General features: G+C 49.8%; 1 protein-coding gene across 1 annotated transcript; it reads right to left on the bottom strand.

Annotated features, from left to right (window-relative positions):
• Window positions 1–27,070, bottom strand: USP31 (ubiquitin specific peptidase 31; the record flags this gene model as incomplete). The annotated part of the gene is made up of 16 exons (XM_083872914.1): window positions 1–6,581; window positions 7,569–7,721; window positions 8,486–8,644; window positions 9,029–9,254; window positions 9,411–9,530; window positions 9,906–10,035; window positions 10,226–10,303; window positions 10,821–10,915; window positions 11,154–11,265; window positions 11,770–11,953; window positions 12,722–12,866; window positions 13,381–13,516; window positions 14,615–14,707; window positions 15,584–15,672; window positions 16,135–16,272; window positions 26,489–27,070. 16 exons carry the CDS (start codon window positions 27,068–27,070, stop codon window positions 5,041–5,043), a joined length of 3,981 nt encoding a protein of 1,326 aa, XP_083729040.1. The 3' UTR covers window positions 1–5,040.

The following is a 27,070-nucleotide window of genomic DNA, read 5'->3' as shown; positions in this document are numbered from 1 at the left end:
TACTGCCAAATTCTTTTGGATTAGTAGGCAAATGACAAAGATTAAAAAAAAAAAAAAAAAAAAAAAAAAACCCAAACCAAACTAAAATTTTAAAAAAACAACACCCAACGGTAAAATTATTTGGAATGTTGTTTCCAAACCCTCTCCATGCTAGCTGACCAAGGGGAGGGCACCAAAGCTGCGGGGCCAAGAACCAGGAGGAGTTTTGGGACCTGCACAAAGCCCAGGCCAGCCCTCACCGGCTGCCCCAAGGGACCTGCTGTCCAACAGGACACAGCTCAAACCCCAGCACCACAGGGTCCTGGAGCACAGAGAGGCAGCCCAGCAGCTCCCCCAGAGAGGCAGGAAAAACCCCAAGACCAGTGTGGGCATCAGGAGGGCAGCTGGGAACTGCTTCCCTCACAGCAGCTCTGTGTGCCTGTACGGCCCTGGGGGCCTGCCTGCCCCTCCTCACAGCCCCCTCACATTACATGCAATGGCAAGCAACAACCCTGAGCAGGTTGCCCTGCTAACAAAAGGAAAAACAACACAAAATAGAAATCAGTTTGTTCTCATTTCCCTGCGCCAATCCCTCTAACCTTACATTACGCTCCAGCCTTGTCAGTAACGCAGAATCCTGCAAAGAAAAGAGTCAAAGATGTGCAAAGGAAGCAGGAACCCAGGGACATGCTCCTGTGTGCCAGCAGCAGCTGCCCCAGGAGGCAGCAGCACAGACTCCAAGCGGTGCTCCAGAGCAGCTTTAACACCGAGCACGCCTCGGCTGGGCTAGAGGCTTGCATAGTTAGTAGGGACATGCATTGGGGACAGCACGGCCATGCAAGCTGCCTCACACGGAGGAAAATGGTTGGTCATGCTCAAGTTTCAGCTTCAGAAAGCAAAACCCCTGCAGCGACGGCAGATGAGGGCACTTGCAGTGGGAGAAGTGCAATTAAGCTGCTAGCTTTCTATCCTAAGCATCTTGTTTTTATTAATCCATAGTCGATAAGTCTGAAAGGGTTAACAATTTACACACCCAAAGTGAGACACAAGTTACAGAGAACTGCAGGCACCAAATTGTCTATCAAATGTGATTAATACAAATAAAAGGTGCCTCTTCAATACACGTCATTGAAAATGTGCTTATAACTTGACTACTACTAAACACTATCCAAAAGACACAGCCCAAAAAGGGTAAAAAAAAGTCTCTAGGTGACTCCTGTAGGAATTGAGCACTGGAATGAAGGCGCTGCTCTCCTGCGCCCAGAGGGCCAATTCCAGGAGCAGGAGCAAGTGGCAGACTAGGGACGTGGGGTGAAACAAGTCACACTCCAGGTGACTCCAACCCAAAGCCAACTGGAAACACACTGCCTGAACACTTGCTTTGCCTTGGAGCCCACCTGTTTGTGAGCACTGCTGGGCTTCCCCTTCCCAGGCATTTCCCATCACCGTGAGGCATACCTTTGCTTCCAAGACCTTGACAGGAAGGGCCCAGACCCCGCCATCCCCAGATAGGCTGGGCAGGACAGACCTGGCACTCAGAAGCCCATGAGACTTCCAGACCCTACATGCCACATCCCAGGGGAGGTGGAGGTCCCTGGGCAGCACGGCCTCTGGGAGATGGCAGAGCCCACCTCTCCTACAGCCATGAGTGCTTCTGATGGCCAACAGGAACTTTAAGACATGACCATGTACATGCTGCTCCAGAATAGCCTCAAGCCATTGCTGCTTGAAGGATCAATATGCAAAACCACGCTGGTGTTGGCATCTAGGACTTGGCAGATCCCTCGCTCGAGTGTTCCCTGGTACCATGCCACATCCTGGCAGCTGGACAACACAATACTACGGACAGGAGTTCCTACCCATGAAAAGGAGAAGAGATAAATCTGCTTTAAAGCAAGGAGAGAAGACTGATAATTTTTTCCCCAAATCCCTTTAAGTAGGGCCTGTAAATAACCTACATTCCATATCAGAAACATTTATCCTACTTCATTGATGGAGTCATGACTGTAACAGCAACAAGGCTTTGAATAACACTCCCAGTGAACAGTGCTTCTCAGACCCACACCCTTCAACCCTCTCCTGTGCAAGGAAGCTCATTTACTACTGAAGATGTGTGACACCAACAGGCAGAGCAGTGACACAAGTGGCTGTTCCCCAGGGCCCTGATGCAGAGTGGAGACACAGACAAGGAGCAGGGGCTGCACTCCCCAGACTGCACACATACACTGACCTTTTGCCTGGTGAGTGTCTCATGTCCCACATGAACTCTGGTGCACCAAGTCAAACCACTCTGCCTGAGGACACCCCAAGCCAAGCCCTCCTGAGCAGAAAATCCACCAGAGGAGCAGCATCCCACCCACTCAGAGCCGAGGATACTGTCAGTGCAGCCCCTCCTGCCTACTCACACTCTGCACAGCTAGCAGCCTGTGCACCAGAGCTGCTGTTCCAGAGGGACAGAGAAATCCAGTTTGGCAGCATAAAGAGAGCAGATAGTGCTGGAGCTGGCAGCAATTAGCATCAGGAATTATGGAGAATGTGCAGAAAGAGTGAGACTGGTATCTCACAGGATTGCAGAGGTTCAACTACTTTTATCAGCTGCTGGAATACCAGAACCTCCATCTCCCTTTTACCCAAACGAGAGCTCCAAGGACCACTGTCTTGCTCCAGATACAATCATTGAACTGGTGTTCAGCTACAACATGGGTTTGGACATGGCTTCAAATTCCCTTCAGTCAGGCATGCAGCACAGGAGCAAAACCACCTCAAAACCCACACACCAGCTTCCAGTTTAAACTCCTTCAGTGAGTGATGACATGGAAAAAAATAAAAGTCATTTGATAAAAATAACCTTTCACAAATGTCCATGGCAAAATGCACAGAAAGTAGTTCTGTCTATTAAAAGATCCCAAACCGAGTCAGCATAAGCCACCGGAATTACATTCTTGCTAGAAGAGTTGTTACAAGAGAAGAGCCAACACAGTGTAAGACCTTAATACAGATAAAACCTTAAACAAATACTTCAACATCAACATTTCAGGGAGTAATTGAAGTACTGCAATGTGAAGCAAGTCTTATCTGCTCTGCTGGATATAACAGAAAATAATCCAAGAATAATCCAAGTCATACATTTCAGAAGCAAGCAATGCAATCTTTGCTTCTTGTTGCTGCAATAAATGAGACTGAAACAATGCCTGGGTGAAGGAATGCATTGAGGGGACAGTTATGTTCGGGTTGGAACAGCCAGGGCATTACATGTGCAGGCTGTGGGCACTGCTGGGGCACGTGAAGGGGATGCAGCAGGACATCACCAGGACACTGCAAGGGTTACATCACAGGTGGGCTCATCCCCACACACTGACCCCAGCTCAATGTGGGTCTCATCCCAGCTCAGCCCCCCATGCCAGCTACCCCCAACCCTTCCCTCCCAAGCTTGCTGCAGCTGTGTGGTGAGCAGAAAACTGATCACAGAGCAGCAAGGTGCCCAGTAAACCTGGGGACAAGGCTGCCTGCAGGACGAGCAGCACCTCAGCAAGAGAGGTGGCACAGCCCAGTTTGTTACGCTGAAGGAACAGAGCATACACGTCCCTGCCCCAAGCTATGCCCAGAGAAACTCGGGCATGAACTGGACAGGCACAGACCTCGCTCAGCAGAGAGAGTGCCCAGCACATTGCCCAGTTTGTCACAACCTCCATGACAGGCTGTGGACATAAAGGATATGCAGCACGTCAATAAAAACTCATGGAATTAAAAAAAAAAAAAAAAGATTATACCACATATATGGAAAAGGACTTAAGAAATCCACCTTAAGAGGAACCTTACAGAACTTGAGGAATCTCCCCTGTAAGAAGGGCATGTAAACAAAGACATCAGTAGATGTAGTGTTTTGACCCTGATGGAGGCTGTCATCCAAACAAGAAGGGGAACCTTCCACTGAGGGACATGTGGCAGCCAGACCCACGGAGAGGGGACGAGCATGCCAGAGGGAAGAACACAGCGCTCTGGAGAACAGGAAAACTGCTCTGGGGGTTTGGGTACAGCCCCTCCAACCCACACACAGGGGCCTGTCAAAGCATGCTCAGAGAGGGCAGGACAACACTTGATCTAAACATCACCCCTAGAGATAATGGAGGCTTAATTACACCACTATGATAAGGGTCTGAGCACATTAGGAAATGCTTCCCAGGAGTTTGAACAGGGGCATCCTGACAGCATCACAGCCATCCAGGTGTGTAGACACAACTCTCCCATGGCACTGCTTCCACAGGACGAGCTGGCCAGCAGCTGCTGCCCAGGGATTTCTTCTGTTGTTTAGCACAGCATTTCAGAAGAAAGTAGTTAAACAGGACAGGGTAGAGGTTGCCTAAGGTATGGACAAAGCAAAACTCTTCAAAGACACAGCAACAAAAAAACTGCAGGTTACATTTCAAACTTCCTGGTGTTGGAATGCAAAAATTAAATCTATCACACAGACGCGCACAGAGACACACAGGTACCTTTCTGTCCGTCACTAATGCTAGTCCCTCCTATACTGGCTGAGTATATACCTGAGAAACAACATTAGTGTTGAAATATTGCCCTTTAGAAAGCTTGAAAATGGAGGGGAGCAGGGAGAGAGAGTTGAGAGCAGAAAGAAGCGACAGTCTCTCCAGTTTCCTTCGCATCCTCCACAGCTCAGAACAAGGCCATACACCAGTGGACACAGCCCACTCAGAACAAGACCAAAGGAATATCAGTTCACAGCTCTACAAAGCACACTAGTGTCAGTGCAACTGGGGTTCAGGTCCCAACCCTCATCTGAAGAAAGTTGTTGCACTTTCGACAGAGACTCCTGTACAAGTGCTATGGGACAGCTGCATTCATGTTCAACAATGACTCCAGCTAGGCTACTTGCACCAGTGCTGGCTGCCTGTGGCTATTTGGTTTGATGGCAGAATCAAAGGCGCTTTAACAACTCGCAGTTAACTTCTCCTCAAAACATACATTAGGCACATGAACAAAAAAACAAGAGCTCAGAATAAATTAGCTTCTCAGCAGAAGAAAAGACACCTGGATTGCAGCATTTCACTGAGGTTCCAGAGAAGGCCGTACAGACACCTGCATGCTGGAAGGTAATTTTTTCAGTGGCTTGTCAGCAGACTGCTTGCCACTGGAAGGAGGAGACTGGACTCCGGGATCTAGCTGGGAAGACTTGGACTTGCGACTGGATAGCAGAGAATGTTTGTTAGATGTGGCATCTTTTGAGACAAGTTTTTCTTTTGTAGTAATGTTGGCATTGGTTTGAGAGGCTGGCGGGACACCACCTTTCTCTGGTTTGTCCTCCAGCACATTTTTACTGCCTGACTTGGAACTGACACTCCCTGTCTTTTTTGAAAGCATTGTCGTCTTCCCCAGGTCTGCCGACCTCCGTGTCTCCTTCTGCCTTAAGGCTGATTTAAAGAAAGACAAACCCTTCTCTTCGGACTTGCTGTCCCTCTTCAAACCAGAACGTGCCCCGACGTTTGGGGACCGCAGGTTGGCCATGGAGGAGCTGCGCACGTGCCTGCTGTCCACTGCCCTGCTGTCACTCCTGGAGTGGCTGATCCGTGGGGAGCTCGTCCTGGAGCTGCTGGTAACGCTCGTTTTGTCCGACCCCAGACTGATCTTGGAGCCCTCCCTGCTGAGGCTGCGGTCGGAAGTCCGGCTCTTCCCAGAGGAAGAGCCCTTAGTCAATGAGCCCGATGGGGTTTTCTTGGCAGCTGTGGAGGATGGAGAAGAACCTGACTTCTGCTTCTGTTGAGCTGATGGGACAGATGCCTCCAGGGGCTTCATGCTGTGGTCCTTCCTAGCCTGAGTGGGAGCAGGAGACCCGTGTCGCCCACTGACCCTAGAAGAGTCTGTCTTACTTCTAGACCGGGAAGCTTTCTGAGAACTCTTCAGTGGAGGAGAAGAGTGAGAGACTTTGGTCTCTTGGGTAGCTAAGACTGTCCTTCCCTTCCTCAAACTTTTATCTGGCTCAGAAGCTCCTTTGGAGCTGTGACCCTTTTTAGGGGTGTCATGTGCCTTCTCTGCAGCCAGCCCCATCCCAGCTGGGGCTTTCACCTCTTTCACTGGGGAGCTGTCCACAGAATCACTCTGGTCAACAAAGGCAATTTGATTGTTGTTATCAAAAGGGTCCAGAGCAGGGTGATTCCTGTCTGGCTGCACAGAGCTTTTACCATACCCATCTGAAAGGTCTGAGCTAGATGTCCTTACAACGGACTCTTCCCTGAACGCCCCTTCCATGACAGCCAAAGGGGCTCTGCGAGCTGTCCTGTGTTCTCGCCGACTGCTGTCACAGGGCTCCAAGTAGCTGCTGGAGAGATTCCTCAGGCTGCCAAAGCACGAGGTGGAGACTTTATCATCAGCAGCTTCCCCAATCTTCTCCAGAGTGGAAGCAGAGGTATGTACTGGAGAATCTCCAGAGAAGCGTGATGGGGAGTTGGAGCGGAACTGCAGTTTTGCAGAGAGTGACCACGAGGGCCTGACACCATTTTCACTCACTGCCAGTGGGCTGGTGACAGAGGATCTGGATGACAAGCTCTGACGTTGGACACTCCTTACGAATGGTCGAGTTGAAAATCCTCCTGCAGAGAAAGCAAGTAACAGTCTCAATGGGAAAGCCAAGGCTGCAGCTAGTTTACCCCACCCATTTCCCCACGAAAGTCAAGCAGCCCACCCACACCACACTATGTGTCTCTCCATGCAGGCTGCAGGCACAGCTTCTTGCAACAAAAGCTGAATAAGGAATCCAGCAACTGTTTTTTCTAGGGGTCACCCAGGAGTAACTCTCTGAAGCCTCTAACTGATAACTCAGATTCCTCTCTCATCCCTGAGCAGCAGAAGATCAAAAAACATTTACACCTCAAAAGTCCTTCAAACTGGCCAAATCAACAGCTAGGATTATGATTCTGTATTAAAGAGTATTTCCCAGAGCATTCTGTGAAAGGCAAAGTAGGATTCCTCCCTCTAGATCAAGTGATGTAATTGTATTTAGAAATGAAAAATGTAAGTATTTTAGAAGTGTGACTTCCATACCCAGACCTGACAGCTCTCACAGCATGGCAGCAGGGATATCTCCACACCAGCTTCCAGCTCTGACTGACCCATGAAGCTCCACATTCTCAGAAGTTGCAAGGCAATGTATGGAGGAACCAGGCAAAGCCAAGAAATGAACAGTAACTTGCATACATGAGTGAATTTCCATCTCCCTCTCTTCCTGGGACTATCCAGCAGCACAGCAGCAGGCAATTAATGCCTATGCTAAATCTGTCAGCACTGTCTGCCACCCTGCAAAGGTGATGCAGTGAGACTCAGAGAGAACACAAGTGCACGCAAGAAGTTCCTGACTGAGAGGTTTAGTTGAGGGCATTTGCTTTCTTTGAAAGGCTCCTTAAGGTTCCTCCAACCTTTCATGAGACAGAAGCCCACCTGTGCTCCTACCGAGCCAGCTCTTGCCCCTCTCAGCTGCTGGAGTAACCATCCCTTGCAACCACAGATTTTGCAGTTGTTTTAGTGAGGATCTCGCAGCAGAGAGACAAGCAGCCCAGTTTTCCCCCAACAATGATACGCACCATCATCTTCACTGCGTTCCCCAGTGAGCTCCACGGACTCGGAGAGCGAGGCGAGGGAGGTGCGGCGCGAGGAGGCGGCGGAGGCGATGCTGGGCTGCTTGCTGCCCGGGAGCCGGCTGACCCAGTGCTCGCACAGCGACGAGCTGGTGGAGCCTGCAGGGACCAGCATGCACACATCAGCAGCAGCTGTACACAGATCCCCGGCAGCCCAGGGGCCTGGGCACTACTGCACTGCTCTGTTCTCTACACCTGAGCCTGGAGCTGGGCACTACTGCACTGCTCTGCTCCCTACACTTGAGCCCAGAGTCCAGTGCTACTGCACTGCTCTGCTCTGCTCTTTACACCTGAGCCCGGAGCTGGCCCTCATGGCCCCAGCACCCAGACACTACCAAGGGAATGGGGCTTTACTCTTATGGAGAATTCATGGTCAGAACAAGAAGACAGAACTGCACTTGTGCCAGTGTGCTGTGAATGCCAGCATGTAGGCAGTGGGGGCTTTTCAGCTGCCACCCCAACGTCACAAAAATCGTTTTCTGGGGGCAGGTCACCAAGCCTGCACCTGCCCACAGCTCACCCTGGATTCCATCAACACATGCACTACTGGTGCCTCCTTGGGAATGCTGCCACAGGGAGAAGCAAGTCATGATTTGATGTCCTGCACAAGGGCAGCTCTAAGCAGTCACCTGTGGGGGCACAGGGGCTTCCCCCACCTCCACAGCCTCCCTGCCAAAACTGCCTTAGCAGAAGAGGTGGAAAGTCCCCGTGGCCTCTGGCACACAGACTCAGACCAGCCTTGCTGAGTTCTGGGACACAAGAGTGGGGGTTTAAGCAGGGCTGGGTAGTAAATTCTCCAGAAGGACAAACTATCCATGAAAGACAATTTAGAGCCCCCCCTGGACAGTGCCAGCAGGGCTTACCTGCCACCGAGCTGTTGGCAGACCACGAGGGGATGGCTGTGCGTCGCTGGTAGAACAGGATATAAGCGGTCTGCTTGCAGACTTCACTTTCAGAGAGTTGCTGAACTTCACTGTCATCGAAGCAGTACCACTGACCATCAACAGAGTTCTTGCAATATGCTAAGAAATAATACATTACTGTAAGACTCCTTTACTCCTATTATTCTCAGGTTTGCTGTATGATATTTAACATAACCTTATCTGCTATGATGGACTTGGAGGACAATGCGAGGGAACATCATTATTCTTGCATCATCCTCCAGTCTGACCAGCAAGATGGAAGCCTGAGGCTGCCAGAACACAACAAACAGCTTACATTTCAGGACTTTCTTTGTCCAACATTACTGCTCAGAATAGAACATCATTTGGGGTGGCTCCATTCACTTCACCTTCTGTAACTTGTGACCCTGCTCCCATCTGTGATTCCATTTCTGACCCCATACAGAAATATAGCCAGTTTCTTTGTGAAAGGCTCCACCATAGACAGCATAGCAGGACACTTACCTGTATAGTGCCCCCCTTGCATGGTGCCATGGTGGTTGCAGACAGCATACAGGTCATAGATGTAGTCCTCAGGATCTCTGCCAAGGCCATAAGGTTTCCTCCATGGTGACCAGTGTGATGGCAGGCTCCAGCTGCTCTGACTACGTTTCACAACATGAGGAGTCATGTCCAAGCCACTCAAGGGAAATTTAACCATGTTCTGAAGTTTCATCCTTCGATCTCCTTCCTGTGTAGAGAGAAGAGCATGAGCTGCAGAGGCCAAGGCCCCCATACCTGGGAAAACCACAGGTGAGGAACACATAGGGCAGAATGGCTGCTTCTAAAGAGGGAAGTCTACTCACATCACTCAGCAGTCCTCCAGCAACACTACAGGCACCCTTACCTGTCTAAACCTTTTGAGATGTATGATGAGAACATCAGGTAAGGTCCAGAGGCTCAGTGTGATGCTACCCTGCTGCAGCTGCTTACAGTGTGGGCATCGCCATGCATCATCTGGAGCAAGCTACAAGAAATAGGCAGGAATGGGTACTGGTTTTCAAATTCCAAGGCAGTTTGCATCACACCACTGTTCCTCTGCTGCCTCAAGCTCAGTGCAGACACTAACCCCTCAGCCATTTACACGCTCACTGGAAATGCAGGGTTCCCAGTGATGCTTTTCAGAGTGACAAGCAGAGACATGTGTGCCTCATTCAGGAGGCACTTCCTGTTGCAAGGCAGAATTCAGCCAGTGCTGCTGTGCAGAGGACCTTTTTGCACCTTACAAACACAAATCTATTCCCCTGTCACAAGAAATCAACATTTGAAGAAAAGAGCTGCTCTGGAGTGAGGGAGTTCCTGCAGCATGTTAAACAAGCCAGAGTACACAGTCTGTACCTACCTGTTCCTCTTTGGTGTACAGTTGGAAACACTGAGATAAAGTGCAGATCTGAGGTTGATGATGAAGCTCTCTCTGCTGGCGGACACTTTCAGAGTCTGGAATATATTCCTCTTCTGTATTCACAAACAAGCTGCATCAGGGAGACACCACATTTACCAGCACATCCCCTTGCCCCCCAGGCTGTCCCTGCAGACAGAGGCTGGGCACAGGTGGAGTTTGAGTGGTCTCATGTTTGCTGAAGGATGCACAGTTTACACAAGCAAGCTCCAAGCAGCAATTGTGAGGTGAACACAGTTTAAGGTTTTTTACTTCATACTTACTAATCTTTAGTTTCTTTGTCCCATTCTACCACTAATTTCACATGAGCAGTTCCCCCCTGTCCGCATGACTTCAATGCCCTGCAGAGAGGAGCAGACGGAAGTCAGACCATCCTTCAATCCAAAGTCTACATTATCTTCTACACGCATGTAATTTCTCTCCACGAGCCCTTCATCCTTCCTCCACTCCCACAGAGCAAGTTTGCAAAGGAGTAAAAGGAATTCACACAGCAAAACACTTGGCAAGGCTGGTAAATGCCTTCACCCGAATATGTGAGTTCTGTAAGGCAACATATACCTGTTATAGAACAGGCATTTACTAGCATTTCAAAGAATAACAGGCACAAGAAAAAAATTAAAAATAGTGGGAGTAGTATTTTCATTCTGTTCCCCATTTCCAGAGAGGACAGACTCCAGATGGCATGACACACAACTGAGGTATTCTCACACAGCTTCCTGAGGATGCTCCCTCATTTCCCTGCTTCCTCAGGCCTCTACAGTCCATTCCTGTTCATTTCTGCATGGTTAACACTGAGCTCCCGGCTAACACATCTCTCTCCACCCCTGGGAAGCACCCAGCACCCGAGGGCCAGCTCACCTTTCCACTGTTGGGTGGCAGAGGGGTCGCTCCTCCTGAGGTAGCAAGTATGTTATGCCCACAACACTGACCACTCGCAAGCTGAATGGGCAAACCTGCAACAGAGAGAACAGGGACCACCTCAGTGGCTCCAACCCAACCTGCTCACACACAACCTGCTCTCAGCACTGGCTGACAAAGACTTCACCCTAGAACACGTTTGACATGACAATGCAAATGTACAAGGTCTCAAATATGCCTGTGCCAGTGAGCTGACAGAGGGCTGAGGTACAGCAATGGAACCTGTGCATCCTACAGCTCCTCTCTGGTGACCAGAGAGGACATTTGTCTCACCTGCAAGCAGGCTGCAGGCCGCAGGAAATACTGCATCTTCTCCAGTATTTCCTTCTGCAGAATATCCCAAGCAATTGTTTTTTCCAAGTGCAACACAAAGGGCAAGCCAAACCTATGGGAAGAAGAAGCATTTGAGGAACAATGAAAAGATTATCCTGTTCAGCAATCAGAACCCCAAACTACCTGGGAGAATTCCATGTGGAGTTTTGTGAAGCTTAAGAGGCTGAGGCAGTTCTCAGGCTCCAGTTGATACAAATGCCTTTGCCATGGTTGTTTCTCACTTCTCTCCCTCCCCTCATTTTCACTCCAATTTAAAATTCCCACCCATAACTGGGTCTGGTCAAACATGCTGCTCTCAAACCAAAGGTGGTGTAACCTCCCAACTGGGTTGCATTTGGTCCTATACAGTAATGCAGTATCTGAAGTTCACCAAAATTAGAAATATTTTGCTGCACCCATTAATGCTTTTTGATCAACATGTTCTTTAGCACCTGATGTGAGTTAGGGATGCAAGCTGCTGCTCCTTCACCTGGAGCCTGTACTACAGGAGGGTAAAATCCAGGTCAGTTTAGGAAGCAGCCAGAAGAGTAACGCCAACCATGCTGCTGCCAGTCACCTTTTGCTCTGCTGTCCAGTGCACGCTCTGTTACACACCAGCAACACAATCTTATCATTTGCTGCTAGTTTAGGACAGGACTGTTCCAGTTTTCCAGACTTCACCGTTCCTTGAGAGTAAGCTATTGTTCGTGAGTGCTCAGTGCCACATTTCAAGTTATTCAGGTTATTGTTCACATGTATTCCTGAAAAATTAGAAGAAAGGAAACATTTCATTATGTCATTTGCCTTTAGTGCCCTGGTGCCCCCCTCAAGAAGCCCTCCTTGGGCTACAGAGCAGCAGGTCAATATGGAATCAGGAGCATTTTCATCACTTGTACAAAGGCTTCAAAGAGCAACTACCTTTCACAGTGACTGTTTCTTTAGAGAAAGACATTATATGCAAGTGCTCCCCACCTGATTTTTCACAGCAGGTTGTACAAGCACTCTTCAGCTTTTACTGCCCGCAAGAAAAACTAAAGTGCCAGGAACCCAACTTGCTATTTTCAATAATAAAATTTGCCTTGGATTACACTCCATCTGCCCAGGACACCATGATTCCCCTTCACTGAGGGGACATGCAGAGGCTGAGGAGTTTGAGCTTGGAAAGAGAAAGTGTTTGTTCATTCCCAAGACTGTCTATTCATCACTAGCAATCTGATTTTAAATAACACAATTTCAGCGGCTTCATCTGCTCCCTAGCAGGTCTTTAAATTAAGCCTGACAAGAGATTTCACATTAAGCCAGCCTGGCCTGTAGCATCTGCCCCAAGAAGAGGCAGAAAAAAGTGTACAACACTGCTTGATAACCTCCCAGCTGACAACACTATTAAATCTTCTGGAATGAGCCTAGACAAAGTCAGAGCTGAAATCAATACACCAGAACATCAACAGCTTGTGGGACTCGTTCTTTTCCCACACAAACCTCCCTCGCTAGTCACCTGAGGTGGGCATTAAGCAGAGTTATTGACTCACCTCTCTGACTGAGGATGCCCTCAGGCCTGAAGATCTCTGGGGTCTCAAAGGCAAAAATGCAGTCACTCTCGTGGATGGTGTCCAAGTCATCGGTGTCGCAGAAGGAGCGATGGAATCCATCATAGTACATCTCTGTCAGCACGATCTGCAGGCAGCAGGAGCAAACCAGAACCCATCAAACCACCCACCACTTCAGCTCAGTGCCCTGCCTCTCAGCTGGGATTTTCCTGCTAAGGGATGGCACTCCTCAAGACATCCTGCCATCAACCAGGAGCTAGGAACAGGGCAAAGGACAGCCATAAATGAGGAGCTGGTGTAAAAGCAACATATGGAAAGGTTTTGGTGGGATTCAACAGCTTTCCTGAAGCTCTTCCTACAGAGGAACTCGCTATAGGTGCCCAGTGGTTGCCTCACTGCCAGCATGCACAGATCACCATGGGGTCAGGTCTGCACATTCCACAGAGGGCTATTCCAACATCCCAGGGATTCAAATAGCCAATGCACAGGGAAAAACACGATCCAGATTTCCACCACTACCTCACTTCCCTGTTCAATCACGGGCAGCAAATTTCAATTCTTACATATCCAATAAGGGACAAAAGCCTCCTCTTTCCCTCCCACTGCAGAGAAGGCACACAGTGAGCAGCCCAGCCCATTACCTGCTCCAGGGGTATCTTGGTTTCCGAGGACACAGCCTCCCGCAACCTGGCCACCGTTCCGGAGATGGGCACGGCCACCCCGATGCGCATGCAGTGTGAGCACTTCCCCTGGTACACCACCGTGACATACAGCGGCCTGTGGAGAGCATGGAGCACTGCTGGGCTGGGCACAGCACCTCTGGGCACTGCCTGGAGCAGCCCCAGCCCAGCCTGGGCACATCCAGAGCCCTCCTGACTCTCCAAATCCACCTCACACTGGAGCTGTGCTCAGCTGCAGACAAGGGTGCTTGATTTACAGACTCTTTTCTTACTACATGGCCTAGTGTTACTTGCTTCTGCAAGCAGGACATCTCAAAAAAGGCTCACAAAGTTAAAACCAAAACTGTCTTTGAGAAGGCACTCAGTTTTCCAACAGGGATCCTGAAAGGAAGCTTGGGACAGTCAGTATAAGACAGCACCTTGAAGTACTTGAAGAACTGCTACTGGGAACAGGCTGCCTCTCAGGCCTCAATCCTGCCTCCAACAGCAGCCAGCAGCACTACTGGGGAGAGGAGAGGGCGGGGACACCTTCCCTGGGCCCACTCAGCCTTCACTCAGTGGTGAAGCAGAGATTTCCAGAGCACATATGACAGAGCAATGTTTAATCTGCCCTATCATTACTCTGTTCCATTGCTTCTGGAACCTACACAAGTTTTCTGGATGCAAACACCAGGTGAAGGAGTTTATTTATACCACAGGTAGTTTTGCTGTGCATCTCTATCTTCACTTTGAACATTTTGCCTGGATTTTTTTCCTCCCTTGAAGCTTTTTTCTTTTTCTGCATCAGCTGTCTTTCAAAAAAGCAGAAGATTTTGTAGGAAAGATTTTAACTTCAATTTTTGAAATTGAAGTGATCAGTGAGGCTCTTCTAAAAAAACAATATGCTTCATCCTTTTCCCTTTCTTACTTTTAAAATGCTATAAATAAAGTGAAAAGCAAAATATTTTGCTTATGTGAAGCAAAGACTTTTTCTCCCAAAATTAATTCTATAGGAAGGACAGGCCTTTCTAAAACAAATAAAAGGCTCAATTTTCCATTTTACCTGCAAAACAAAACATTCGATCCCCATACAGTCCTATCTACCTTTTTCAATGACTTATCAGAAATTTTGCTGGAATTGTGTTCCTGCTGCAGCAAGTTAAGCACATGACATGCACGGGGAAGAGCCAAGGTCACGCTCAGGACAGTCCCGTACCGAGTGTGCGGCAGAGGGATCGGCAGAGAGATGCAGAGGAAAGGGTCAAACGTGTTGCTCTGCTTCTGGCAATGAGGGCACGTCAGGGAGGACCTGGGACAAACATGGAAAACAGGGCACAGTTATACCTCGCTTCATTGGGAATATAAAACCCATCAAATCCCATATTCACCAACAGCAGATCCAGCGGGAAACCCTGGAGGGGTTTTGTCTTTGAAGAGTGGTGAAATGATGGGACAGGGACAGAGACAGTCAGCACTGGCATGCACACAGCTCTTATGTAGAAAAAACTGCAGACAAGAGTCCATTCTCATCCTCCAAAACTCCATTCTCATTCAGAATCAATCTGCACCTTACAATGGGTTTGTGTCTTAGACCAGGCTTAATGTTTCTCCTTTGCAAAGGAAAAGTTGGCAAATACAGGGGAGAAAGCCCAGCAATTACAGTTATGACAGCAGTAGAGACACAAACCATCAAGGAACACTCGTGATTCAGCTGTTCTCTTCCAATAGCTCTGAAGTTAAAAAGCTCTCTTCCCAGAAAGTAGGGAAACTCAAGGGAAAGCCCCTAAGGGACAGTGATAACTTCAGCTCAGGAATCCCAAGTGCCAGATGACAAGCATTTTGCACACACTGGAGATCCCTAATTCCCAGGCACTTCTAGATCCTGCCATGGGCTCTTCCCTCTGACAGTCAGGGTCATCCCATAGCACTAGGCTTTCCTGAGCCTTTGCTCACTTCCAGGATGCACAGGAACAGGTGTAGTGGTTCATACTGCAGATTTACACAGAATATACCAAATCTGAAGCAGTGAAATTCTCTCTTTCCTCTAGAGCAAGGTCTTAGTTGAGCAGGAATTCAGAAACAGCTGTAAACACAATGACACCAGTCCCAACTGTACTGGGAGCTAGAGTGAATTTAGAATTATACTGGGCTCACCCACACATGCATCAAATTTACAATACCATACCTGTACTGGGCTTGAAAGAGTTCCTGCACAAAAGTGCTACTGATGGGAAAGGCTGGGCCCTCAAGCAGCACATCATCCTCCAGTGGCGGCTAAAAGAGAGGAACAGACCCTTGAGGCACACACAGGTGTGGGGGCTGCACCAAGCAGGTGGCTTCAGAATGCCAGCCAAATTCTGCCTTCCTTAGCCAAAATCACTGGAAAAATGCCACAAGCATTTTTAACTACCAAGCACACTCTGCTCCAAGGGGTGGCCATGCAGGAAGGTGAGGTGGGCAGGGCACGAGGCTCACACCTGACAAGGTGGGGCAGCCCCCTGGTAACAAACATCTGCTGGCTACTGCAGAGCCACTCAAAACACCACTGCCTCGGGGAGCACTTGCCAGGGATTAGTGGAACAGCTGAGTTACATTCCCAGGGCAGAAACAAACACTATTTTAACTTTTGTTCCATCTGAACTAATGAAGTTGAGAAGCCAATGGGAAGAACAACTTGAAAAGGAAAGCCTGTGTGCAAAGTTAGACTCCCACATTGTCTCCCAGCATATCCCTTACCTTGAGTGGAGGCATGCCACCAGAATTCACCACGTTGTTCAAGTCCTCGTGGACTCTGTCGAGGAGCCAAAGCAGGAACTCCTGGGCATCGTGCTGGGCATTCCCGCGGTACTGCATCGCGTTCTTGGACACGATGTTCTGAGGAGAGAAGAGACAGTGCAGCAACAGCTCATGCAGCCCCCAGGCCATCCCATCCACCTACCCCTGCCTCACAGCACCTGACACTGCTGCCCTCAAGAAATCTTCTGTTTGTTCAAGCTGAAGCACAACAAGAATTTAGTCTCCTAATGCCCATGCACTCTTGTCTTGCTCATTACAGCTTTGGTGAGGTCACACATTTCCCAAAACCTTGATGCAGTTCTTCCATGCTGGTGTATGTCTACAATTCCAGGACTCAGCCAGGACCAGGACATCTAAATCACAGATGCTTCTACAGTCTGATCATCATCATGCAGATACAGCAAAATTACTTCCCATCAGCACCCTGTCAAGCACAGGAGTAGTACAGGCCACCACGAATTTTTTTTTCCACTGGGTACCAAGAATCCACTATGCATAACTTGCTCATCCTAAACACTATCTTCTATGGCCACCCCAGCCAGGGGGATGCAGCTTTCCCTGCACACAAGGAACCACACAAGGTATCCCAGAGCAACCACTGCTGGGGCAGCAGCCATCCCATGCTGTGCTGCACCTACATCCTTGGCACACTTGCAGAGAGAAAAGCTGTTCACACAGGACTCCAATTTATGGAGTGGGATTCTCAAGAGGGACAGTGACACAAGCAGAGGCCAGACAGTACCTGCAGGGCAGGAATGGGTGGGAAGGCTGCAGAGCCCAGGCCCAGCAGGCTGCACATGCGCCTCACTCCTCTAATCAGACTTTACAACAGATTTGAGAAATGAGGTTGGGTTGTTCGCGTTATCCCTCTGAAAATGGGGTCACGAGGGAGGGGGTGGTGATGAAAGAGGCAGGAAAGGACTGATAAACATATACTCTCTATGCTCTATAATCTGTCCACCTGTCTCAAGGCTGCAAAATAATGGAAAACAGAAATAATCCGCTCTCATTACATATGTGCAGCCCTTCTGACAGCAGATTTACTGCCCTTGCCTTGCAGGGACCAGCACCCTCCCACATAAATTATGTGCACACAGCTTGAACCATGACAGTGGTCCCCAGCCAACACCCTGTGCGACACTGGTGTGACCCCAGCACCTCTGCTTGGTGTCCAGTGTAACCTCAGCTTGGGATGCTGCTGCAAATCTTTTTGTGGGGGAGAGAAATTCGAAGCAGTCTGTGGACACTTGACAAAACAGTCCCTTCAGGTACCAGCCTGATACCACTTACCCTCCTTCAGCAGAAAGGCGAGCTGAATGCACACAGACAATGATGCAGGGAAGGATGTAATGCATACATGTGGAGACTTGCTTCGCAAACAATAACTTTGTTCAAAAAAAACCTACATTGAAAATTAAATTTAGCCCTCAAATTACTGTGTCAAGTTTCAAACTGAAAATCAATCACTAACACGTGAAGCAGAGATTGTAGTCCAGTCTTTAGTGGCTAACTCACTACATCTCTCCAGAACTGTTACACACGCTCCTACAGTAACACCCTTGAGTTTTGACACCCTTCCCAACCCACTGTGCCCAGCTCAGCACCAGGGGATGATGCCCTTATCCCACTGAGGGAGGAGGGCTCTAACAGCACTGCAAGTCACAACACAGCCAAGCTCATTCCTTCCTCTCAGTGATCTGACACAGAGAGCCAAGGGAAAGAAGTGCTGAGACACCAGCCATGTCCCCAGCAGTGTGTGGTCTCTGTGTGCCAAGGCACGAACAGGTGTGATGGGAGCAGGCCCACAGTGTTGCTCATCCATCAACAAGAGCCAGCGACATTATCTGGTGTCCTCTGCCCCACTGAGCTCAGCCAACAGCCACTGTCACTGCACTTCAAGGGCCCGTCTAGACACAGATGATGATAAAAGGCTCGTGGCTTTGCTGGGAGAAAGCAAATCCAGTATTTCGAGTGAAAAGGGGACACGGAGGGGTTCTGCACAAAACATAAGGACTTCAGGAATCCAGGCTAGTATTTGTTACTGCCTCTTCCCCAAAGGCACAGCACATCACTCCAGTCCAGAGCTTCCCTGGCTTTCACTGATGTGTGTCCCTGGTGATGCAGTGTCCCAGAGAGCAGCCAGTCTGTACCAATCCCAAGCACAGTGAAGCCAGGGATGCACAGCAGTCACGTGCCTTGCTCTGTATCTGTGTCACGGCTCAGCTCAGAAGCATCTCCATGATAATTGCTCTGGTTTTCTCAACACTCTTGCAGCCTGAGTGGACTAAGGATAAAGAGCTGCCTGTGGAGACACATCACAAGATGTTGGAAGTGATTCAGGAAGCACTACAAAATATCAGATGCAACTTCCTCACAAGAGGATCTGCTGAACAAACACTCCAGCAGCAGCAGCAGCATGTTCCCAGCGTCACTCACACTTCCTGCCAGCACTGCTACAAGTGGGTCCATTACCGCTTAACCCCCTGCAGCTGCTGCTCCAGGGAATGCTGTGCCCTCCTCCCTCCCTCCCCCTTTCAGGGGGCTGCGGCAGCAACCCCAGACATGCACGGGTGGAGGGGAACAATGGACACACAGTCAGAACAGCCAGTGCTGAGGGACATGATTAAATCTGAGAGAGATAGAGGTGCCGACTCGAATAAACAATTTAACAAATGAGACAGATACCAGGAACTCTTAAAATGCAGCCCCCTCAGCCTGATGGGTCAGCACCAAACACAGCCTCACACAACTCCCTGTCCCCAGGCAAACACCCTGGTGGGCTGAGGGCAGCAGACGGAACAGCATGGGAGGGTCCCCACAGCCCTGTGCTATGGATGGGGGACTGCAGGCTCTCAGCAGCCAGATTGCCCATGCCGGAACAGCTCCAGGAACATGTGACAGGCAAAGTAGACAAAAGAGCAAGAACCTTATCACAGAGCACTGGCCTCCCAGCACCTCTCCAGATCTACTTTCCAAGTCTGCCCTTCCAGCCCAGCAGAAGGTTTCTTGCCCTTGCCATAACCCTAAACTTTCATGCCTCTCTTGCTCATCACTTAAGCCAACAGACACTTCATTTTGCTGGTCCTGCAGTAACGCAACAGCAACTGTAACTGGATTCAGATACAGAGTTAAGGAGCAAATGCTTTAAAAACACATGAAAACCGCCACGTTTACCAACCCCCAAGAGCCATTAATCCTCTGCCCCTAATCTGGTTCTCCTGTAAGTAGAGCTGGCACATCTGACCAGCTTCTGTCCAGCACCATGGGGTATTAAGGATGTCTCCAGAACAATTTTGGTGCAGCTGTTTCAGCTGTGGGGCACCAGGAGTGGGCATGGACTCTGAGACTGCCTCCCAACACCCCCAGCCCTTTCCTCAGCTCAGCCCTTGTGAGCTCGGCAGGAGGTGGGTGGATCCTCCATTCCACCAGACATGCATGCAGTGGTACACAGACACCCTGAATGAAGTGGCTCCATCCAAAGAGATAAGGGGGAAAATCAAAATTTCCTATTAATCCCACTTATGTACCCCTAATGCAAGCACCCTGTAATCATACAAGTCCCTGCCTACTCATAAAGCAGATTTACAGCAGACATATTACCATTTTTATCAGGCCACTAAAAGTTTAATAATAATTCATCTACTGCTCTAAAGAGATGCAATAAATAGATCGAAACAGAGATGAACTACTGGCCTCTTCTTTGCTGCTATTATTGTTCCAGATCACAAAGACAACTAGAGGAAAAATGCCAGTCTGCTATTTTCCAATGTAGCCCTGCTAAGAAGCAACTGTGGAAGGATTTTGCATGTGAACAGATAAAGTCAGCTCATTAGAGACCTGACCCAATGACACACATGCACAGAAGAGAAAGTTCTGTTGAACAGTGAATTATGCTCAACCACATTATTTCTCGTTTTTTAAGCCCACAACCACAGTTTTGCATTTGAGTAAGACCTGAATTATTCTCTCTGCTCACACACACAGCACTTTCCCCTCTCTGGAGATGCTCTGTCCTGGGGAGACCAGTACCTAACCAGCAGCACGGTTCAGGCCCCAGGGCTCAGGAAGGGAGCTCCTCCATTCAAGGCAGAAGAGATCACTGGGGACTTGACCTTACCACAGGCACCAAGCAGGGAGAAGGGAACTTTGATGACAGGAGGTCTGTCACAGCAACTAGGGCAGGACAAAACACTCCTCCCTCGCCCTGTGGGCGTCCAGAGGCACCAAGGCTCTGCAGGCAGCACCCCATGGGACATGGCAGCTCCACGGGCAGCCCATGTCTCCACACAGTCCTGCCCTGTGCAATGTAGAGGGCAGCCCTTACGAGAGTACCTCAGGAAGCAAAGCCAAGAGGAGCACTACAGGGAGCAGCACAGCAGCACCAGAGGGAGTCTCCACCACATTTAACAAGCCCAGACAAGAAGCATCACCACACCAGCCCCTGCCTAACAGCTCTCATGCCAGCAGCTACTCTCACCCTTCAGGCTGAAGCCTGTTAATCCTCATTAACCACCTTCCTTCAACGCACAAGAAGACAGTGAAGTTTGTCCAGATGATGCTATCCAGGGCAGCCATATGCAGACACAGAGGTGGGTTGTGGGTGCTGCATTCCCCAGCTGGCACACTCCTCTCCAGGCCCTTCCCTGGAGTGCAGGTCTTGCTGCCAGAAGGCACCGCCAGGAGTCGGTGCTGGCTGCCAGGAGTATTCGCCTTTATGAAGAGCAGAAATCCCATATTTTCACCAAGAACTTGCTTTCCTGCTACACTAGTAGAGCAACCGGTGGGATTCAATGGAATAAGGGACTGAGGGGCAGGAGAATGCCATAAACATGAAGCAGTTCAGTAAAGGACTATCAGTAAATGCTGGCACAGAGGATGGATGTGAAGGCTGGGCTCAGCAGCCCAAGGAGCTTGTGCTCCAGCTGCACACCCGCACCTCTCCTGCTCTCTCCAGGCTTTGCTCCTGCTCCCAAGCTGGACACAGAAACTGAGATGGGGGGATCCCATCATTATCACTCTGAGAAGCTTCCCCTTGCACTTTATAACAAACATTCACTTCAGAGACACAACCATATGCAAACAAGTTCATTAAGCAATGCTTTGCTCAAATGGCAGGAAGAATGGGTTCACTCCAATCAAGTGTGGCCATGTACAAAGCACAGAGCAACACAGACCCAATTAAGCTGCCTGGGAACATGCATCCCCCTCACTGCTTCCATAGGCTGCCAGGCACGACACAGTTCTCATACTTTCACCATGTGTCATTTTGCACAACAGCATGGAAATAAGAACCTGGAAGCTCAGAAGACAGAAAACACATTTTGGCCATGATGTACATTTGTCCTTCCAGCCTCCCAGAGGGTCCTGTCAGCTCCCAGGGCCACCGGGCAGAGGAGCAGCAGAGCTGTTCCACACTGGGGTCTCTTCTTCTGTCTCACCCAACCCTCTGCTCCAGAGAGGAACACCCACAGCACATTTCTGCTGCCCCCTCTGGCAGAAGCCCCTCAGCAAACCAGATCCGACCTATGGACTCTGCAGCTCGGCCTCAGCTCCCCAGCCTTGTGCTGCACTCACTCAGATCAAAGCTTGAAGCATAACACAGAAATCCCCAGAAAGTATTTGGATTTCACAGGTAAGTCAGACAGCTGCCTTAAGGCAACCAGATCTGCTGCAGGAAACTCCTCCCAGGGGATTTAGGAGTATGTGTGTAGAAAGTGAGTAAAGCAACTGTAAGGAAAAATAGGCAAGAAAATAAGCAAAACAAACAAAAAATTGAATAATGGACATCTTATTGATAATGAACATTAAAAAAAAAAAAAAAGCGTAACATGGCAAGACTGCCAGACCTTTGTGATCCCAGTGAGCCACGTTTCTGTGATGTCAAGAACCATCACAAAAATGTTGAAAATTTGTAACTTGCTTTTTGTTTCAAGGAAAGGCTGTTAACTCCAATTCCCAAAACAGGCTTAGCCTTAGGACAAGCCTCCTCAGTATGATGAAGCACCTGGACTGAACTGCAACAAGCACTTCAACATCCCATATCACCTAACCCACTCAAAGCCTCTTTAGACCAACACAGGAACTGAAGCACCAGGAACCAAGAGCCAAAGGACCAGGAGGGAAGGATGAAAGGGTCTCACATTTATTTTTTCATGTCCCTCTCTTCCACCCCTCTGTGCAGAGGGAGGACAGTTTGCTCTCTGCGGAAATATTTAGGAATAAGCAGTTGACCCTATGCAGAATAAAATAACTGATCCTGAGCTAGGCAGAGAGCAAGACAATTACATACAATCCAGAAGATCACATCTGACACATCACTGGCCCCATTAGCAAGGCACAAGGGCTCTGGTGAGCAGAAGGGCCTGGGGCTGACAGCTCTGTGAGCAGGACCGACAGCTCCTGACACCCAGGCTGCCCCAGCAGCCCTGCTGAGAACTGCCCTCACAGCACCTTCAATGGGAGGCAAAGATCTGACCATGTCAACACTGCCAGGAGTTCCTTCATAACTCAGGAGTTAGTGATTAACTGCCCAACACAGCTGGCAGATCGCTTGTCCCAAAGTGAGATATTTGCACCAAATGCATTCCCAAAACACCTTGAAACGAGTTTCAAACAGCTACTTGGAAATCTCACACCAAACGTAAGTTTAAAAATAAATAAATAAATAAGGAAGCAGAACTTTTAACCTGGCACAATAATCTCTGCTCTACCAACAGGGATTCATTCATTCAGGGTTCAATCTGGATCCAATTCTGACAATCCAAGCCAAATGAGTTATGAGTTATGGTGATGTACTGTATTTGCTGAACATGCTGCAGGTCACAGCCAAGGCCATCTTCTTGTAGGACAAGAAATGCAATCCCAGCTCTGGCATGCAAAGGGTCGTGTTAGACATTTGCACACTTCAGTGTACAACTGCATTAGAGCCTCAGAGAAAGTCTTGAAACAGAAAGATCCTCATCATTCACACAAGACCCACACTTCACAGAAGACAGAGAATTTACATAAGAACATAATTTTTCAAGCCAAATTGGTTTAAATCAAAATCCTTCTCCCTGAAAACCCCCGCTATCACCTCCAAGAGTTGCAGGCCTATTCCCAATACAAAGGGTGCTCTGTCCTCCCTGTCTGACACTCCCAGGAACTTTGCAGGCAGGACGGACAGCTCCCTGCAAAAAAACAAGCCCAAAGCCCTGCTTATACAATAGATGTTTGTTACCATTGTCACACCATCACAAAGGGGAAAGAGGAAGCACAAGCTGCAATATTGGCCCTTGTTATGAAAGCAGCAGCTTTGTCTGGGCAGGAAAACAAAACCCCCTGAGAAATCGGAAGAGAAGGATTGTTAAAGCAAACAGCAAAGGAGCATAGGACCAATGGGAAAGTCATCCTCAGCAGAGAAACCCAGGAAATAACCAGCTCTGCCATGGTGCTCCTAATCTGTTCCCCAGGAAGGGCTCCCCAGGCTCCCAACCCAGGAACCAAACTCTTCTGCTTCCACCTCTCAGTCCAGTCCTTAGGAACTTTTCCTATTACCTCAGCCTCCTGCACCCCCTGCTCTGTCAGCACTCCCAACCTCTCCTCTCTGTGCACAACCTCTCTACCAGGCTCTCCCCTCAACCTGCCACTACAAGCTGAACCATTTATCACAAATCAGTTGTTTGAACTGCATTTTCCTCAGTTTCAGCAGCAACATCATGACATGGGTTGTTTCCTGAAGACCAATTTAAAAAAGAAAGAAAACACTACCAAGTAAAGGTAAAAAGGGTAAAAAAGCATTCTGAAAAACATTCCTTCAAAGACCACAAAGACTTTAAGACACACTCCCTTGAAAATAATTTCCTCCCTTCCAAGAGAGAAGCCTACAGATATAAGAATTAGCAAGAAAATAAGTATTATCCTTTATCCTAAAATACATTTAGCACCTGCAGAGAAGTATTTGGGAATTAGGAAGTGCCTTTCCCCACTTATATTTGGTGCCAAAAGAGGAAAAATAGCAAAAAAACCAACTCATAGATTTGAAAGCATGCTGAATAAAGAGCCTTTTGCCTATCAAATAAATATTGCTATCGGTGGCTATTACTGTTGGAGGGAAAGCCCAAAATTACTCTGCAAAATCACTTTATACCCATAAAAACAATTACATCAAAGCAGATCAGGAATGTTCCACCCTCTAAGCAGAACAAGCTGGGGGGATGTTTTCCTTGTTTTGGGGAGAAGCAGCAGGTTCCAGAATGAAAACACCAATCTTCGCCTTTCTCCAATCTAAGCCCCTTGTTTACATTTGTAAATGAACGGTGCAAATTGGCTGCTGAGAAGAAGTTTAATTAAGAACTGAATTTAATAGCAGGTTCAGGCAACTTAACTGTCTTTATAACCATTAATTTCATATTAGAAGTAATTGACCTCTATAAGGGAACAGCACTTGACACAACGACAGTCCTCAGCAGGCTGTTGGCACTGTGCAGTGCTGAACTGGATCAACTGGGACCAGAGTCCCTCCAGCAAGAGGCTTTTTAAAACCTCCAAGGACCTGTCAGGTAGGAGATGGATGAGCTCCAGCTCCATCCACAACCAGAACATCACTTGCTTACCATCAGCAATGCCTGCAAACAGCAAAGTTCTACTACCAACACCCACGGAACATGGCCTTAATTTAATCCCTGGCCCTGATGCTCTTCCTCCTGCTGTCACTTGTATCCCAGCCCTGCTCCCACAGCCTGTGTGAACAGCAGAGCCTGGCCTAGAAAGAGAGCTGCTCTCCCTTCTATCAGTTCCACTGTCAGAAGACAATCCTGCTTTCACAACCTTTTTTCCTGCTATTACTCAGGAGAAATCCACAATTTCTTCTCCTGCCACACCACCTCAGAGTTGCGACAGGTCAAGGCAAGTGCCCCACGGTGCTGCCAAGACCGGACTCACCAAGTGATCGGCTTTCCAAGCACTGCCCCATAAAAACCGCCCCCGAAAAGACTAGAGCCACACGTGGTCCCTGCGGCAGGCATCCTTGGGAGCAGGCAGGCACCTTCCCTGGAAGGCAGCCAGAGTTCTCCAGGGAATACCCTGGCAGAGCTGTGGGACAGCTGCCTCAAAAGGCACAGGAGAAGCAAAGAGAAAAGGTGCTGGCCATGCATCCACACAAATGACTGAGGGTGCCAAAAGTCCCTGCCACCTCAGAGGACCCCCTAGGACATCCCACCTTCCAGCAGAAGCCAAGGGAGAGCCAACTCTGGGACACAGTCTCTACATGCTGTGTACCCCAGCTGAACTGCAGGCAGAGATCCCGGGACTGTGTCAATGATGTTCTCGCTATGTTTTCGTGCATTTGAACATCTCCTCTGCAAGTCACTCTGCAAGAAAAATTCCCCTAAAATTTCCCCTAAGTATCTCTAAGTTCATAGTGTGGAAGCTACCACCCACCCTCTAATTCTCTCACATGGCCAGAGAGTCTTCTGTGCCAGGAATAATACTTTTCCCTATTCCAAGAAGCAAGAGTATATCTGAAACACAATCTGAAACAGTTGTGCCTGATCTCATCCAAAGCCATGGCAGGATGTTTTTAAGCCACAGCACAAGGACCAAGCCCTCTGCTCCAGCAGCTCCTGGGGCAGGCATGAGGCCCAAGCAGGGCAGGGGCTGTCAGCAGGAGAACATTGTGGGGCCAAGCACGAGTGAGTCCAAGCAAGTACTCCCGAAACACACTCCTCAAATTAGCCCAGACTCACAAGTTCTTGGTGAGCAGACCACGAGGCACAGCTCTCAACAGCCTCCTTCCATGCATGCTCACAACTCCCAAACAACAGTTAGCTGAAACTTCCCTAATGGTAGCACAGTAAAGGAATGAAACAGTAAAATGGGTATTTTCACCCATAAAAACCATCCAGAGTCATCAGCCAGCATCAAACACTGTGAGCAAAGAGCACAGTGACAGCGCCTGTCCCATTCCCAGTGTGCCGCCATGGGTGCCCAAGGCTGTCACTTGGCCATGATCTGCTGTTCCAGGAGGATGCCAGGAGCAGGAACAGCACCCCAGAGCTGCTGGCAAGCCCAGAGGGCTCTTCCCACCGCCTGGGTGCTCGGACCAGTGGCAAGTTACCCACCACAGCTGGTGCCCGGGGCAGCCTGCGGTACCCGTGTGATGGAGACAGGTTGTGTCACGGCCGAACCTGCCGTGAGCTACGGCACCGCCAGCCGAGCCCCGCCACCCCCGCACGGCGGGCACGGGCCCTCGGGGGCTGCTCCCGGCGGCCTTGTGCTCGCTCCTCCCGCCTCGACGGGACGAGGCCCCGCTCACCTTGAAGTCGCGGCTGTGCTGCGGGGTGTACTCGAGCGTCCAGAGCGCCCGCACCAGCTGCGCCAGCTGCTCCGTGACCTCGCCGGGCGCGGGCGGCGGCCCGTCGGCGGGGGGCGGCCCGCCGCGGAACTGCTCCAGCGCCAGGAACTCGGCGAACAGCTCGGTGTTGCTGAGGCACTGCAGGATGGCGTTCATGAAGCAGGTGTTGCCGTGGTTGCGCAGCCCCGCCACGCCGGGCACGGCCTCGGAGCTGCCGGCGGGACGCGGCGGGGGCTCGGGGCTGCGCGGCGGGCCCGGCGGGAAGCAGCTGCCCAGGCCGCCCGTCGCCTGAGGCGGGGGCAGGCGCGGGGCGAGCGCGCCCCGGGGCTCGGGTTCGCTGCTGTAGTGCGAGAGCGTGGAGAGGGTCTTCAGCACGCGGCTCATGAACCCGCCGAGCGACCGCCCGGACGGCGCCGGGGTCGGGGTGGCGGTCGGGGCCGAGCCCGCGCCGCCGCCCGCCGCCCGCCCGCGGAAAAGCCGCTTGCTGAAGGAGCGCTTCTCCTTGGCGCTGCCGGCCGGCCCGGGGCCGCTCACCCGCGACAT

The sequence above is a fragment of the Zosterops lateralis genome (assembly GCF_965231275.1).
Source record: "Zosterops lateralis genome assembly, chromosome: 15".
NCBI lineage: Eukaryota > Metazoa > Chordata > Aves > Passeriformes > Zosteropidae > Zosterops > Zosterops lateralis.
Note: the sequence above shows the minus strand (reverse complement) of the source record. Positions and strands in the feature narration are given on the sequence as shown.